We start from the raw sequence: 18,056 nt of genomic DNA, 5'->3' as shown, positions 1-18,056 counted from the left end.
CTCATTATATCTTTCCAGCAGGATTAAGAACCATTAATAACTACTCTGAATATGGTTATCCAGCTAGTTTTGCACCCACCTTATAGTAGCCCCATCTAAGTTGTATTTGCCTAGTTTATTGATAAGGATATCATGCGAGATCGTATCAAATGCCTTCCTAAAGTCTAGGTATACCACATCTACCTTTTCTCCCTTATCCACAAGGCATTATCCTATCAAAGAAAGCTGTCAGATTAGTTTGACATCATTTGTTCTTTGCAAATCCATGCTGGCCGTTCTCTATCAGTTTACCACTTTCCAAGTGTTTGCAGATGATCTCCTTAATTACTTGTTCCATTATCTTTCCTGGCACAGAAGTTAAACTGACCAGTCTGTAGTTTCCTGCGTTGTTCTTATTCCCCTTTTTATAGATGGGCACTATATTTGCCCTTTTCCTGTCTTCTGGAATCTCTCCTGTCTCCCATGATTTTCCAGAGAGAGCTAATGGCTCAGATACCTCCTCTATCAGCTCCTTGAGTATTCTAGGATGCATTTCGTCAGACCCTGGTGACTCCATTATAAAACAGTCCATTATTTTCATTCACTCCTATGAGAGCTTGTAACAGTGCTCTTTATTATGTGCTTAAAGGAGCCACATATTGGTGTTACGTGACTGGATTTTTATATTGGGTCTGAAAGCCATTTTAATGCCCAGTGTGGCTGTTGGCCCCAAATATTGTTTTGGGGGTGGTCATGTGAGGTGTCTAATGAAAGCTAATGATGCCTTGAATCTGTGTATGCTACTTATATGACTATGATGTAGGTAGGTTAAGTTACAGATTTTAGCTATGTAGCTGTGTTAGAAAATGTTTGAGCGCTAAGCTTCACAATAGGAGTTGTGAACTCAGCCCAGCCAGATGAATGGACTATAAACAAAAGCTCAGGCAGTCGAATCCACATCCCAGATGCTTGGGACTTGTCAGTGTGATGCAGCTCAGTGGTCAAGTGAGGTGAGCTGAAACAAAGGAACAGGTCCATTTCAGAAATTTGAGACTGTCTCCTGGGAACCCACCTGGGTCAGGTGGGGGCGAACTCTCCAGGGACTGTGGGAAGAGGAAAGGGCTTTGTCCCTGAACACAAGAGAACACACGAGGAGAACAATGGTGTGGATTTAGGAGTATCCATCTTGGACCTTTGTCTTTTGGTCACCAAGGGTCTATGCCCAGCATGTGGACTCCAGCGGGCCAGATCTACAATGCTCCAATAACTGAATCCATGTAACCTGAAATGAACTTTCAAGAATCAGCATAACATCTCTGGTCTGCATCAGTAGTTATGACTGATTGCATGTAGAGTATTGCTTTAACAATTCTTCTCTCTAACCCTGTTCTTTCTTTTTTTATTAATAAATCTTTAGATACTTAGATCTAAATAATTGGTGAGCATGGTGATTTGGGTAAGATCCAAGTATATACTGACTGGGTTCTGGTGCTGGAATCTTTGGGGTCCAGAAGAATCTGTGAGGTGTTGGGTAAAACTGGTTTAATAACCTCTCACCTGAGTTTGGGGTTGTTGGTTTGGGCTCTTACAGCAGCTGGAAAGTCTGTGGGTTTGCTTGTTTCGCTTCTGGCTGGTCTGGGGCGCGAGCAGAAGTGGTGTGGTGGCTGGCTCGATTTGCCTTAGTGAGAAGGAAATTCCAGGCTGGTGCTGTAAGTGGCTGGGATTTTAAGCAAAGGTACCTTGGATTGATTTCTCCAGCTGTGCCCAGAAACCCCATCCTATCACAGTTAGCTCACATGGTCTTGAGCAGCTATGATCAAATGATGCCTGTTCTGTTTTTTTTTTGTTTTTTTTTTTTGCATTGACCAAGTTTTTAAAGCCCAAAGGGATGTGGGTCCTGGCTATATGCCAGGTCTCTTCCTTATGTTTCTTTTTGCTTGGTTTCTGTGCCCACACACTGTCTGCCCTTTGGGATCCAGGTGTACTGTAGTATTTTAATCAGAAATTATTCTTTGACTGTTTTATAGATTCTAATCTATGGAATTCACTGTCCTAGGATATCAATCAGTCCTTTTCTTAAAAACAAAAACAAATCTTTTTTTCAAACAGTAACAGAGAGGGAGCCATGCTAGTCTATATACTATCAAAACAAAAAAGCAGTCAAGTAGCACTTTAAAGACTAGCAAAATAATTTACTGGGTGAGCTTTCATGGGACAGACCCACTTCTTCAGACTACAGCCATACCAGAAGAGCTCAATATTTAAGGCAGAGAGAACCAAAAACAGTAATCAAGGAGGACAAACCAGAAAAAAAGATCAAGGTGAGCTCATTTACTCATTTGCTCACCTTGATCATTTTTTTTGTGATTTGTCTTCCTTGATTACTGTTTTTGGTTCTCTCTGCCTTAAATATTGAGTCTGTTCTGGTATGGCTGTGGTCTGAAGAAGTGGGTCTGTCCCACGAAAGCTCACCCAATAAATTATTTTGTTAGTCTTTAAAGTGCGACTTGACTGCTTTTTTCCGCCCCCCAAACAGTGTATTTTGATATGATTGCTCTTGGCCCTATGTTTATTGCCTTCCTCTCTCAGACCTCATTGAGCACCTTTATCTTCTATTGTCTGTAAGTCCTTTTCTTACTGATCTTAAGTAACAGTACATTTTATTAATTTAATATATTGCATAAGGCCTTAAGTTCTGAAGGAGGTGGGAATCGAAAGATTTGCTTTAGAAAAATGGTGGTGGTAGTAGTTCCTCTCTTTCTGTTTTGATCCACAGGACATTTCATTCATGTTTGTAATGAACCTGGTTATTTCCAAATGCAATGTGACACTTTTAGGAGACGTGTTTCAAGATTTGGAATTTTCTAAAATGATCACGTTGAAGGACGAAGTTATAGCAGAGTTGTTTCCCAACATAAGGAAATGCTATGTGGTCTTGTAGTTGAAATGTAACTTTATTTGAAAAGTCTGTCTATGCTCAAGTTTGTAGCCCAGTTTTTGGACACCCATGGTGTCCAACAACTGATTTCCTTGATTACTTTGTTACAAATGAGCCCTTCCTTATTTCACTGAAATGGAAAACCATCTTAGAGGCATTAATCATAGCTCTTCTGGTGGAGGTGATCTGTCTCCTCCAGCTTGTGAAACCTCTGGGATTGCCGTGGAGTCTCCAGAAATTCAAGTTCAATCTTTAATTAAAGATGGTCATCTGATGAAACCTCCAGGGTAACGTTCAATCAAAAATGGCAATCCTACTCCATCTATGTGTGTCTAGACTTAGTGAGAATCTACTGGAGGATAATTTTACAATTTACTATAATAAAATATAATATAAAAATAAAAGTAACTGCTACAGTGAATTGTAAGAATATTCAGGAGATGACCACAAGGTGGAGTTTCTATATTACTTTGCTCTAATTCTAGAATTAATGTGAGCACTGTTTTAAAATATTTAATGTTAATATTGAAACAAAACTTGTGTTTAAAAAAAGGTGTGTTCTCTGTCACCAGCTAATTTCAAAGTGCATGAGATTGTGTGAGCTTCAAAATCAGTTTAAATAGGATAAAATTGTCAAACCTGGATGCCTACAATACAACTTCTAAATCTGTGTTTAAAAGGCTCAATAGAATGGGTTTATTTTTTTCAAGATGAGGAACCCCAGCACCTCCTTTTTGGCTTCATTGGGATTTGTGGGTGTTTGACATCCCTGAAAATGAGTCTGCTTTATTTAGGAGGGTAATATGCATTTGGAAACTGATGATAGCCCTCCAGATTGGAAAATTTTAGCCATAATATGCAACAGTTTTTTTCCACTATTGGACCTTGCAGGATTCAACTTGGTATTTTTCTCCCAATAAACCTTGCTACTTTTTCCTCCCACCAGTTTCAGAGCCAGGACTCCATTGATGCATTGACATTGATTTACCACTCACCTTACACACACTGCTGTTTTTACTTAGGCCTGATCTGCACTAGTGGTCAAAGTCAATCACATATATGCAATTCTAGTCACTCTATTAGCATAGCTAGAATCAATGTATCAGGATCAACTTTGTTCCCTACTGTAGACTGGAGTTCTTCAGGATTGTGCCAGCGTCCTTACTCCAGGCGATAGCATGGAGTACCAGGGTTAACGGCTGAGCCCAAAGAGATCAATTTTGTCGCATCTTCACACAAGCAACAAAATCGATCTCTGGACGTTTGATCACGGTGCATCAAATTCCCTGTAAATATAGACATACCTTTAATCTGATGTGTAAGAAGACAGCAAATGCATTAAAATCCATGTTGTGCAGATTTACTTTGCATTTGGTCTCAGTTACAAAGAGCTCTTGGTGGTGAAAATGATTTCAAGTGTATTTTTGTTTTTTAAAACTACAGCCCTTCTTATGAGAAACTAGTAAATTCAAAGTCACCCTCTGGTTATGACATGGAATTAGGACTTTTTTCTTGGCAAAGAAAAATATATCCTGCTCTTGATGACATAGGACTAGCCTAAATCTAAGTCTCAATGCAACCAATTAGGACTTAGGTTCCCAAAAGCTAAATCACTTGAAATTGGGACTTAGGGTAAAATATCAAAAGTGATTAAGTGACTTCAGAGCCCAAATACTATTTTATTTTATTTTACTTCGTTATTTTATTTTATTTTTTGGCATTTAGGTCTCCGAACTCCTGTTGACTTTCAGAGAGGCCTCTCAATTACTGAGGCACTTCTGAAAGTTTTGCCATCCATCCCTTGTGAACTACAGTTATTTTTCATTTGCTTTCAGCATCAAATCTACATAAGAGTCAGAAGGCAGTTTAAGAAAATAATGTTGATTTTATTTTCTAACACTTGAACATATCTTGTTCAAGTACGGTAGCTCCTGATGGCAGTGATGGGCGGAGATGATGAATGAGCAGGTACCTTTCAGTCTTGTTCTTACGTACTCTTTTCAGGCTTCCGAATGGCATGTTAAATTCTTTGGCTAAATTCTTCCACAGTGTGGAATGTCCAGCTTGCAGTAGGCTCACTACAGTTATGCTGTTAAGGGGCCAGAAGATGATGTGCATGGACTGGAGTTCTATGATTGTTCTCAATTGCAGTGCAAAGGGCAGGGAATTTCGAGCACATTGCTGTATGGTATGTGAAGTGCATGGATATACTGATTACAAATAAGGGGCACAAGATACTGTATTGCATAAGCAGAGACATAGGATTCTTTACCATATTCCTCTTACTCAGGCTTTATGCTGAGAATTAGGACTTTTTTTTTCATTCACACCTGATCTCACATTCCTGGACGAAGAGATTTTCATATCGGAACTTGCAAAATTTAATAATTTTTAAAAAATTATTACTGTGGTTTGATCAAGCCCTGTAATGTGTGACATTCCCAATGTTTTATTAGCCTTTAAATATTGCATACTTATCTACACCAGCACAGTTAAAGCATGAAAAAAAAATGTAGTGTAAATGCTGTTATACTGAGATAAAAGTGCTTAAATTGTTGTAGCTTAATCTAATTTGGCAATGCAGAACCTTATAATGGTATAAAAACCTAATACTGATATAATTACTATGTCTGAGTTGGCGGTTTTACTAGCTATGAAGAGACTTACTAGGCTGAGTCACCCTGCTGGTTCTACCACACCCCACCCCAGGAAAAGAGCAATAGAGATGAATCCTCCAGGCTGCTTAGAATGGTTGTGGGAAACAGTCAATTGGAGAAGAGGCTGTAGGGGACAGCCAATCAGAGACCTGCTGGCAGATGTAAAAGGGAGCTGCTGGACAGAGTAGATTCATTTGTTGACAGGAGCTGGAGGAGTAGGGATGGTGATCCTAGCTGTCTGCAGGGCTGAACAGGCTGTCAGGGATCAGGGAACAAGAAAAATGTTCCTGGCTGGCTGCCAGGACACAAACAGGCCTTCAGTTATGAGTGAGTGTGAAGGTGAAAATGCTGGGGCTATGAGTGAAAAGACCCTGGGAACAGTACCAGCACAAGCAGAGAAAATGGCAAACAGCCAATGGCTGGGTTTAGTGGGCAGGCCTGCCACCCCCTCGCCCCCCAGCTTCCCAGGCAGTTGTGAGGTGGCTTAAACCCAGAGCAAAGGAATCTATACAAGCCTAAGGAAGGGGCTTAAGACCAGGAAGAGGTTCAGGAGCATTTGCTGGATTTTGATACCCACAGAAGGGCGTGAACTTAACTGAAGGATGACTCAGCTGAAGAGCTGGGGTTAGTTGAGGCTCACCCTGAGTGAAGAGCCTGTAGGGAGGGGGCATAGTTCCATTCCGAAGTAGGGGCGATTTGAAAGCTAGTCCAGAAAGAGTGAAGGACTAAGCCAAGGAAGGGCTGAGACCAACTAAGGGTCCTGTGATAAGCCCTGTTAGACGTGCCCAAGGGAAGGGGTTTGTTTTGTTCACATAGGCACTGTGTGAGACTTGGCTGGAAGGCTCAGTTGCCGAAGATCCATCTCATGAGGGTGATAGCCAGCGGCGGGCAGCCAGAGTGAGCGGCGCACAAGCTGAGAAAAGAGAGCAGGCATGCACATACCCAACTGAGAGTGCCCAAAAGGGGCAAGTAGCTCCATCACATTAGCACCAAAAGTGGGAAATAAAAAATGAATTGCTGTTTGTGGCCGATGGATTGTCAGGAAGCGCCGTGGAGAGGGGCACTGCTTCCCGCTGCTCCCATTGGCCGCAAATGATGATCCGTGGCCAACAACAGCTGCAATCATCTGGTATCTGCAGAAGTGCAGGTAAATATAGAGTTTAGGGGCCCACCGCGAACTAACTGTGGTGAAGTGGATTGGGCCCACAAGCTGGTATTTCCCCACCCCTGTATTTGCATAACTATGGTGACAAAAATATCACTCCCCTTTTTGGTAGGCCTAAGCAAACCTTGTGAAGCCCTGATTTTTCCATGAAATGATGTAAAACTGCTATTTTCCATAGTTCTCATCATTTAGCAAGGAAGACCACTTTTCCCTTATCTAATAGCGTTTCTTAAACATTCTTAAACAGTGAAATAGTGTTTCACTGAACATTGGTGTTCCATGAACAACTTGCAGGTGTTACACAAGCATTTGGAAAAATACACTGATATGTTTTCTTTTGTTAAAACCAGATACAGTGTTACTACTTTATTGTTATGATACCAATTAAATTACTTCATTTTGGTTTTGGTGTATATTTTGCTGTTTGTCTGTTTTTTGTCTGACAACAACTTTTTTAATAATTTTCATAGGTATTCCATGTAAAAATATTGTTGTCCAGTGTCCCATGGTCTCAAAAAGTTTAAGGAACACTGATCTAATACATTATCTTTAATTTTGGCATAGGCTTAAACTTCAGGTGATACTTAACTGTGCATCACAAGGCAGTTCAAGGTTAAAGTTTAAATTCAACCATGATATCACATGCCTTCAAGCTGCACTTTAATGGAGGAATTAGCAGCTCCTGCTGTCAGAACTGGAGAAAGGAGAAGTGTAGATACCAGAAAATAAGTTTGGCAGATAAAATATATGTAGATAGTTGCAAATTACCTGTCTGCTAGGATATCCTTTGCTGTGCATTGCACAATGTGTTGATTTCAGTTAAGTTTAAAATGTGTTTAAAATATTTTAAACAAGCTGTGTGGTAAAGGGTGTGTTTCAAGCATACAAAAGGAATAAAATCATAACGTTTTTGCACTGGCACAGCGGTAAACAAAAATTGGCAAGAGTTGACTAGTTTGAATGGATTTTTTAAAAAAGGTACAGAAGAAAAAAAAATTCCAGTGTGTCTGCAGAGCCCATTCAGAGTTTAGTTTTAAAATAGAAAGTATGGAAGCTAGTGATTTTATTAATTGGCCAACACAAATCAAGCTGAAAACCATCTGTAGAAATAACATAAGCAAAGGCAGATGTGAACAGTATTGTTATTTTATTGGTTTGACATAATTGGCTCTTCAGAAAGAGGAGAGGCTACAAATCATCAATCAACTCAAAAATACTAAAACTGTTATAATACTGTTAATAATGGCACTTTTCTTGTGCTGACTTTCTAATTTATAGCTTATACAAATAGCAATTTGTACAGTACACTTTAATCATTGAAAGGTTTACATTTAAATGGTGATAGACATGTATCTTATTTTTTAAATAATTTAATAAATTCTTTCCAAGTTTTTTTTACATCAGCAGGCTATTTTTATCTGCATATATACAGTACTTTATCAATATTAACGCAAATGCAAAACAGATCAGCTCATATTTACAAAGCAATCAGAAACCTTCAGGCATTGAAATGGAAAGGCGGCTCCACTTTTGATTTAGTGGTGTTGGTTATGTTTTGAGAACTTGACATGTCAAATATTTGTTCATAATTTGTTTTATATTTTCACTACCCCATACTTAATTTTCCTTGAAGTTGTTTCTAATAAGTGTTCATATGTTTTTTTATTTGTACAACCACTGCAAAGGTGTTGCCCATTTGGGTATTCATTTAACTGCTTGGTTTTTTTTTTTTAATCACCACTTGATCCACAGGTTGAATCTCTCTAATCCAGAACTCTTGTGTCTGGCAACATCCGTAATCCAGTATGGTTTTAGTTAGCTGGCTGACCACTTATCACGGGCATGGCCAAGTTTTCCATGGTCCCATAAATCTTGTTTCCAACCCCCCAGTACTACTTCTCAGTGTTCTGTGCTTTTATTTAGTTGTAATTTAACCCTAAATATCTTCTAAAAGCCCAGTAAGCAGTAGAAGTGTTGGTAATGCTGCTAGACAATATTGACTTCCCTTAGTCTGTCAAAGTCTCTTGTCTGGCACTAGTCAGGTCTTGAGGGTGCCAGATTAGAGAGGTTCAACCTGTAATATCATAGAAAGTAAGTGCAAATACAGACAGCCTTGTTGGCATTTCCCTAGAGAAGTTGAAGGGCAGTTACACATCATAATGCCTATGGAGCACCCAAAAAATCAGGCTCGCTAACCCAAACTGATCAAGAAACATAAAGGTAAGAGTGGGTGGGCAATCAGTTGATGAATCCCTCATATGTAAAATATTTCTGAGGATATGTGCAAAAATGCTTAACTTCATGCTTACACACATACATAAAACTAAACTTTAAAACCGTCTTGAGATTTGTAGAATATGTTGAAGAAAACTGATTAGATCCTTTTTTCCCCTATGAAAACAGCTTTTACTGGACAGTATTGAATTAGTGTCAAATCATTTCAATAAAACTGAAATGTTATAAAAAGACAACAAAAACAAAAGCTAGTGAAGCTAAAACACAGTGAATGGCACCATGGATAATGTATAAGGCCTTACATGAAAGAGTAGAAAAGCACAATGAAACATAAAAATCAAATTTCATAGTACATTAAAAGTGACAAGAAATGATAATCTGAAGAGAGGTTATAAAAGATCAATGGTATGAAGCAGGAAATTTCATGTAAGTGGAAAAGGACAGAAATTAATGTGGCATTTTATCCATTACAAATGAAGAGACTGCATGTTTATGAAAATTAGGGATAGGATTATGTGGCGACATAAAATTAGAATTGAGTAAGGAAAGCAAATGGGGTAGTTAAAATTGCCAATGCACCTAAATCTCTAGAACAGGTGTAATATTCTGGAGGTGTGATTCAAAGACGCAATCAATCTTATGTGAATCTGTAGTCACACCAATTAAGGACAGTTTTCCCGCTTCTATCTATTCAATTTCCTTTAATGCTTGACTGCACTTTTGTAGCAACTATTACAGGAAAGAAAAGGAGAATTTATTTTGCTAGATGGGTTTGGAAAGTTTTATTAGCTGTGCACTTGTGGGTGGGAATTACAGAAAGCTAGATGACAATCGTTACAAGTGCTAAGAATAAAAAAGGGAAGCTGATGATTTTGCAAAAATGCCTATACAGGACCTGATTGAAGCACGGATGCTATAAGCCCGCACAAACTGAGCCTAACTGATACAGTGAAGTCTCCCTTAGTCTGCAGACAGCCTGAAACAACAGCTCTTAGAAGAACAAGGAGTCCAGTTCATTTCGATGTGATGTTAACTCCAAAACCTATTGTTGTGAGAAGCTCCACTGCCACCAGTTTGATGGAGAACTGTGAAGGAGGAGAGGAGAGAGTGTAGTGGACCTGCTGTACACATCAACCCAAGGTCGGACACCTTAGGTACTAGGTTCCACACGAGTCCTCACTGTTCAAGAAAGTAGGAAAATCTGCTGTCACCCTGACTACTTTTGAGAGGGGATATAGAAATGTCTGTTGCCTCTCCTGTCTCTTAGACACTGGGGAGGCTTCCCTGCCACAGCTACTCCAGCCAGGGGTTTGACCACAATAGTCTTGTGTCCTGATACACCTTGTTCCCCAGATTGCCTCCATCTTCTTCTGTGCCCATAACGTTGTGGCGTTGTTTGAGAGAGATCTACAGCAAACTAATGGAATAACATGTAATGTGTTTAGAAATGCTACAAAGAAAGTTAGAGGTATCCATTAAAGCAGCTAGCACTTGATTGAACTCAGCCAGCAAACTCTTGGGAAAGCACATCTTGTATTGAATGATGCTTGAGTTGAGAGGATGCAGTTGCTATGGCGAAAAGAAAGATGCATTTGTATCTCTGTGCCTATGTGTTCAGAGAAATCATTTGGTAGTTCCATTTCAGAAATTAGTTTTAAGATGATGAGGTAGTGGAGCATGAAGAGAATTGGCAACATAGCAAAAAGTTATGTATTGGAAGAGATTCATGCTTTTTATTGGTGCTTTCCCTCCTAAAAAGAAGCTACTAACAAGGTAGTGCAGAGATTTGCTGGTGAATGTAAAGGCAGATATTGAACGTGTGCAAAATTTAAAGGCTGTCTATCTAATAGGTTGGTTAGAAATGATTTGAGAGATGACTATTATTCTATTACAGTAATTTATGTTTAGTGGGATGCAACACGCATGCTCTTTGGAGAACTTAAATAATTATGTGGCTGAAACAGCTGTATTGACTCAAAGTTAGGGGAGATGTGAAGGAGGCACAGTGATAGGGAAAGGTCAGGCTCATTTCCGTCAGTTGGGGTAAGGGAGATTTTCGTGAGGTAACTAATATATGAAGCCTATGAAAGAGATCAATAGTCCTTCATGTTTTAATATATAGGGAATTAAGAGTAAAATTATTTTGGGCAAAAGTCTTTAAGCAATTATTAAAAATATAGGACAAGATACCAAAAAGAACAGTAGTAAATTACCAGTCTGTCTGTGATGGACTTGAATAAACTATTAGCTAGAGAAGAGAAGCAGAGAAAGGTGTGTAGAAGATTCAGTGGAATAGTACTGAAGGGGAGGAGGGAAAAAGATGTGTTAAATGGATTGGGAACCTGCTCTTCTTGCCTCATGTAGTTTGTAATTAATAAAGAGAGAGACGAAAAAACGGGGACAAAGAATGTGGTGAAATGGTACTTATTAATAACTAAAAGGGTTTTAAAGTTATTTTGTCTCATTCCTTCTGCAGCAGAATCTTTCTGATCTGCACTTTGATAAACAATAAATCCACACTAAGAAGGAATTTTGCTTTTACAATTTGACTTTTGAGCCAATGGATTTCTCCTGCTGTTTTGAGGCAGGGCCAGTGTTGATGTCATGTTTCCCACGTGCCAGTAGGAGAGTAGGAATTCATCGTCTGGCCTCTGTTGTCTGTGTCCAACTGAGGGCTCTTTCAATTAACCACTGGATCAGGTTCTCTCCCTGAACATTTTATAGTTTCAAAATCTGTCTAATTTGCACTCTCTTGTTTGTGCAGGTCAAAGAGGTTTCTCTGTGTCTGCAGCATTCCTGCTTTTCAGATACTCTCTCAACTGTAAAATTTGGCAGTCTGCACTGGATTTCTTCAACACTATTATGAATTAACAAAATTACATTGATACAGTGCATTCTGGAGCCATGTTGCAAGGAGTTACACGTCTACATATTTAGCAAATAACTAGTGCTGGTTTGAATTAATAAATAGCTATTTTAAATATTATTCCTATTGTGGATTAGTTTCCTTCCTTATTTTATGTATAACTTGGCTGATGCTATATTAAATAAAGTAGAAGTTATTCTTTTTGTAAAACCAAGCAATTTCAACTGGTTAAATTTAGTACTAAAAATGTTGGTTTAATAATACTAGAAACTGTAGATTTTGCCTTTTCATTCTGCTTTAAATCTTCTGTCACTTCAAGTGCTTGAATTTTGGGTTCTTAAAAAGTAAGATAATGATAACGAAGCCTAGTTTAAGAAAGACTACTCGTAGTCTGACATATTTTAAAAGAAGCAACATGTTGGTCCTGTTCAATGAATAGCAACTTACTAGCAGATTTACCTCACATTGCTAATGTCCTTTGCTAATTCAAGGCTTTTTTTAATAAAAGGAAAATGTACAGGCTTTATTTTATTTTTTTCAAAAATAGCGTTATTTTTACTTGGGATTTCTTAAAAAGAGATTATTAAAATGTTTAATTTTTGTAAAATGGAAATTCTATCAAGTATTTTTTCTTCATCCCTGTAAACACTTAGCATTCACTATGTTTTAACAAAAAAAGACTATCGTCAATTTGGTTTGAATACCATTTTCTTCTAGTTTTCAAACCTTAAGCCTGACTTAGCTGTGCCAAAACAGAGCACTACTCTAAATTTCTCTGTTTTATCTCTTTTCTGTAACTGAGAAGCAATACTATTTGAGATTCATCCAATTTTTCTGGCTTATCTTGATTCAGTCTCTTTCAAAATTTGTTCAGTTATGTTAGATTTGACGACTGTACTTGATTTGGTGTCTGTCTCTTTTCTGTTTGGTTTTATGAAAAGCTATCCCATTCCAGGCTCATCCCATTTTTCTGGCACAGCCAAACCCCTATGCTGCATAAAGTTATGATAAGAGAAAGCTGCGTACTGAATTTGGTGATCCTAGCTCTTATGGTTTAGTAGGAATTCTTGATCAAACAAACTCTCTAGAGAAGACTTATAAAGGGCTCCAGGTCTTCACCCATCTTAAAACAATACCTAGATTGACCTAGAGACATTTGGACAAATAAGCTTTCATTGTCCCATGATTAAAGAGACTTCAGTTTATTACGATCACAGTCATATCCTTTACAAATACAAATTGTTAATTAGAAACATATTTATTTAAGATAATTCACTCTAGTCACACAAACTTTTGTGGACCATAACACTTAGCCAAACATTCATCAGCCATGTACATTTTACTTTCACTCTAACTTCGTAGACTCATAGAACACTAAAACTGGAAGGGACCTTGAGAGTTCAAGTCCAGTCCCCTGCCCTTGTGGCAGGACGAAGCACCACCATGAACCACTGTATCCTTCATTTTAATATGCACAGCAAATATCTCTTCATTCTCTTAAAACAGTTAATAAATATTACTGAATAGTTGAAATGTTTTTGATACACAGAGCAATGAAAACAAATGCATGTTTGTTACATCTAGGAAAATGTGATTTGTCCAAGATGTTAAAATGTAGCTGAGTTTGCATGAGAATATCCTTTCTCAGAATTTCATTTTAGGTTCCTTGACCTTTCTTTGGGGAATGAAGAGGAAGCAACTTAATTAAATACTAAAGTAACTTATAATTAACACTTTACTATTCAATCTTATATAGTTGAACAGTCTGATCTTCAGCAGAGATCGTCTTCATTAAAAAGATGCTGTCATCTTCACCAAAAATAGGTCTATTTTTAAAATTAAAACAATTGTATTCCTTTTTATGGAGAGCAGAATAGTTATTTTTTTTCCCCCGTAGAAGACGACAAAGTGCTGTGTGTCAATCAAGGCTTCATTTAACTTCTTAGTGATTTCTCCAGACAGGATCATTGGAACTGTGAAGACAAAGCTTATGCTTCTTAACTTACTCAGTGCATTGAAAATATTGGAAAACACAGGTATTATAACATGTAGACACACTAAGAGATTTTTTGCAATGGTTTTACACACTAAGATTTAAACTGTAAATCATTTACTTAAAATAATGGAAGTTCTGTTCAAGCCTCCTCTGTAGGTGCTCTCATATAAAATATTTAAGAATCAACAAATATTGTCATGTACAAAATACAGTATACAAAATACTGCAGTAAGTGAACACTGTGAAATTCTTTCATATCTACGTAATAATTTGCTGGACTACTGTGCGTTCATGAGAACATCCTTGATTTCCACAGTGTATTCTTTTAAGCAGCCGTCGTAATTTGTGAGGAAAGTTTTTGTTAATATATCGGTAGAGTAGAGGCATTACAAAACTACTTGAGAAAGCCAACAGTTTTGATAAACCCTCAATGAAAGTTAATATGTGGGTATAATTTTCATCTGAAAGTATTCCTTGTACATTAATGAAGGTGTTAACCAAAAGAGTTACATAGTAGGGTGTCCATAAGATAAACTGTGTACAGACTGTAGCAATCAAAAGCCTGTGCACTGAAGGATCTAATCTTCCAGTGTCTTGGTCCAGTGGTGTAGCCTCATTACGAAGTCGCAAAATTAAAACAAGTGCATAGAGTACAGCAACAGCTGGTACAACATACCCAATAAAAACCATAATGGAGTCTGCTGCTTCTTTGTTTTGCATCTTGGAACATTCAATTATTTTAGTGGATACATGATTGCAAACGTAGAATAAGAGAGATGAAAAACTTGTAAGCATAGCTCCTCCCCAAATGAACCCACAGACATGTTTTGTGTTGTACACACTTGACATATAAGTCCTTGGTAAAGCACGTTCAATGTAGTAGTCCAGGCTGAGCAATGTTGTAGAATACATGATAACTAAAGATGAAACATTGAATAAAATGAGTAATGTAATATAAACTTCATTGTTAAAATTCCAGATGGCCCATTTTGTATTTTCAGGTCCTAGAAGGTACATTGGTGCCATGCCAGTGATGATGAGACTGGCAATTGCAATATTGACAAAGTAAACATCCGGCATTGTTATAGTTGCTTTGTTACAGAGATTAACTAGGACCAGCAGGGCATTATAACAAAGGCCAATTGGAAAACAGATGATGAGGTAGAGTAGGGAAAAGATGAAAAGAACCAGATGGAAGTCATTGCAGAGTTGCTGGTTCTCGCTGTTCTTGGTACCATTGACAGCTTCACAGCTCCACATAGTGATCTTAATTTTTGTATCTTCTCTTCTGGTTACCAGCTTTTCTGCAGAGAAATAGCCGAAGTAAATAAATTAGATGTGTTTGAAATTCTAAATAAAATTGAATCCAAGCATGAAGCTAACATCTCAGACACACAATGTGCAATCATTTTATGAGCTACAAATGGGTAAAATGCTTGGGTTTTTGCTGGTCTGGAAGAAAATTATTTGGGCTCAAAATTATGTTTCAGTAATGTTAGTAGATGTGCTGAATTCTTAATAAATGGATAAATACTTTGTTATAAAGAATGCAAGAGAAGTTAACATACAAGCTGTACCTCTCAAAAATAAACTCCAGCAGACACAGTACAAAGCATGTGTTTATTAAGAGCACTCTGTAATAATCTTCCAACATTATGCAGGGAAAAAATAGTAACTTAAAGAAAGCAGGAAGGTTTTAAGATGAATTTTAAAGGAGAAGTGACATGAAGAATGGACTCTAGAATTCTATATAGGGGAGTCAGCTTATATAAGTTGTTTTTTTCCCTAGCAGAGTATGATAAGAAGGGAACAGAGAGGTCATAATGGGAGGTGGAACTAGGTGGCTGTTAGGCCAGTGGTAAGACAGACCAAGGCCATAGAGAACTTTGAAAACTAACATGTATTTTCTAGTGTTGTATCCAAATAAAGGCCTCAGAACAATGAATACTTCACCCATTGATTTCAGTAGGACTGTACAGTAATCCCCCGAGATACGCGCATCTCACATTTACACGAGGGGGTGGAATGGGGCAGGGATGGTGCCAGGGGGACAGGGAGACCTGCAGCCCCATGGCATTGAGCCTTCTCGCTCCCTTTCCCCAGCTGTATAGCTGTCTGACAGCCGCATGGCTGGGGAAAGGGAGGCAGAAGGCTCTTAGCCTGATTCCTGGCTCTCTGCTTATGGGAAGTGGGAAGCTGACCAGCCCTGAGCTGGTCAGTTTCCTGGGTCCCGCAAGCTGCTGGGAGACTGGGATCCAGCTTCCCCCTGCTTCCCAGCTCCCTGCCATTCTGCAAGCCCAAGGGAGCTGGGAACTAGGCGGCAGGCTGGTTCCCGGCTCCCCTCAACTTATGTGAAAATGTGAGTTACACAGGGGGTTGCGTTCTGCCTAACTCTAGGGTTTACTGTACGTCTAAGTAAAATTATGTATGCAGTTCAGTGTTTGAAGGATTGGGGCCCAATTTACTAATTGCTACCTAATGTAGGTAGAGAATAATTTCAGAAAAAATTTTTTGCAACAGTGTTTTAAATATTCCTTTCTCAGTTTTCTTATTTATCATGATTTAGAGTTTGGCCCTAAAATTAACATTGAAATCACTGAAGTTTAATTGAGATTGACCCAATGTGGAAAAGTAGTAATTTTGCACTATATTGCTTTTATAATGTGTATTTCAAAAAAGGAATGCTTTTCTTATAAATTATGGTGGGAATAATACCTCCTCCATAATATTAATTATTGAGTGTTAGCCTAACATGATAAGCCTAATATAGGGATATGGTGGGAATTCAGAAATGTTTCATGCGTAAAAACGTGAAAGACCTCTGAGACGCAGGTTTCAAGTTTCTACTTTTCCTAAATGGTACAGAATATACATAAAATGTCTTTATTACTTCCATCATAAAGAAAATATTGACGTCAACACTTCAAATAAAAAAATCAAGAAATGTATACACTGATGCTAAATACACATGGTAATGTTATCAGAGCCAGGTATCAGGGCAATCTGACGTTTTCCAGAAGAATAAGAATTATTCATCTTTCCTCATCTGGAATTGCTTTAACACTTTAAAACTTGAAACTCTTTAAAAAGAATCCTGTACACTTGAGTTCATCCAGCTACTGCATGCTTAATACACATAGGCTATGTCTAGAAGCATGTCGATAGGGTAATCTCTGCAGAACCTCTGTCAACACATTGCATCTACACACAATGTGCTCTGTTGACAGAGAACTGCCAGACCTGCACTGCCCTCTGGTGCCTGAAAGCGGAATGGCAGCTCTACAAAGAGGGCTGCCAGGCAACCCAAAGCCCTCTCTGTTGAAAGAAGTGTCTACACTGCACTTTTTTCGACAGTACTCTGTCCAGAGATTGCTATGCCTCAAATTTTTGAGGGATAATACTGTCGAGAAAATGCAGAGTTCTTTCGAGACTTTGTCGACATAATGCTTTAGGCGTGTAGCAGCTCACTGAGTTACGTTGACAGAAGGCACATTCTGCCCTGTGTCTACACAAGCCCTTCCTTTTGAAAGGGGCATGTGTTAATGAGCAGGTTTGAAAGATGCTAATAAGGTGGTGCAATGAAAACTGGGGGAGTCCTTTCAGAAGGTCCCGTCTCCATGGGTGGTGCGCAATTTGAAAAGCCACACTTTCGAATCGCCGCGCCTGCCATTATGCTAATGAGGCACTGCATATTCATTGCACCACCTCATTAGCATCTTTCAAACCCGCTCATTAATGTGCCCCTTTTGAAAGGAAAGGGCTCATGTAGATCCAGCCTTGTTGACAAAACTCTCTAGTGTAGACCCAGCCATAAGGAATACCTCTTCTACTAAAACCAGTTTTAATCTTAACAACAAAACAAACCTAAACAGAAACTTTTAGTTTGCAAACATATGGAAATAATCTCCCTCATAAAATAAATAATAAACATAAAAATAAAATATCCATGGCAGTGATATCAGCACTGGTGTTCCCGCAGGGCTACCATTGAAGTAAATGGGGAATTCTGTTTAAAGACTGACATATGTCCCACAGGGTGGATCTTTTCATGGGGATGATGTTACATCAGGCGCACAGTAATAGTTAGATAATCAATATTAGGTTTAAATTCTTTGTTTTTAGTGTTGAAGAGGGAGAGTAAGTGAGCACAATTAAAAAAAAATGAAATAGAAGAGAGAGAGGGTTAATCAAACATATACTAAAGATCGTAACAGAGAGGA

General features: G+C 38.4%; 2 protein-coding genes across 5 annotated transcripts in view; one reads left to right on the top strand and one right to left on the bottom strand.

Moving 5' to 3' along the window:
* Positions 1-18,056, top strand: part of CHLSN (cholesin) — a 217,730-nt gene that overhangs the window by 74,887 nt on the left and 124,787 nt on the right. The gene's annotated exons all lie outside the window — the stretch shown is intronic.
* GPR146 (G protein-coupled receptor 146) overlaps positions 7,890-18,056 on the bottom strand; it is a 70,748-nt gene continuing 60,581 nt past the window's right edge. For all 4 annotated transcript variants that reach the window (XM_075010315.1, XM_075010316.1, XM_075010317.1 and 1 more), the window contains one exon: positions 7,890-15,140. In XM_075010315.1, the coding sequence (XP_074866416.1) occupies positions 14,095-15,096 (1,002 nt within the window). In that variant the 5' untranslated portion in view covers positions 15,097-15,140 and the 3' untranslated portion in view covers positions 7,890-14,094. The remainder of the gene's footprint in view (positions 15,141-18,056) is intronic.

The sequence above is a fragment of the Carettochelys insculpta genome, chromosome 16, assembly GCF_033958435.1.
Source record: "Carettochelys insculpta isolate YL-2023 chromosome 16, ASM3395843v1, whole genome shotgun sequence".
In the NCBI taxonomy this organism is placed as follows: Eukaryota; Metazoa; Chordata; order Testudines; family Carettochelyidae; genus Carettochelys; species Carettochelys insculpta.
Note: the sequence above shows the minus strand (reverse complement) of the source record. Positions and strands in the feature narration are given on the sequence as shown.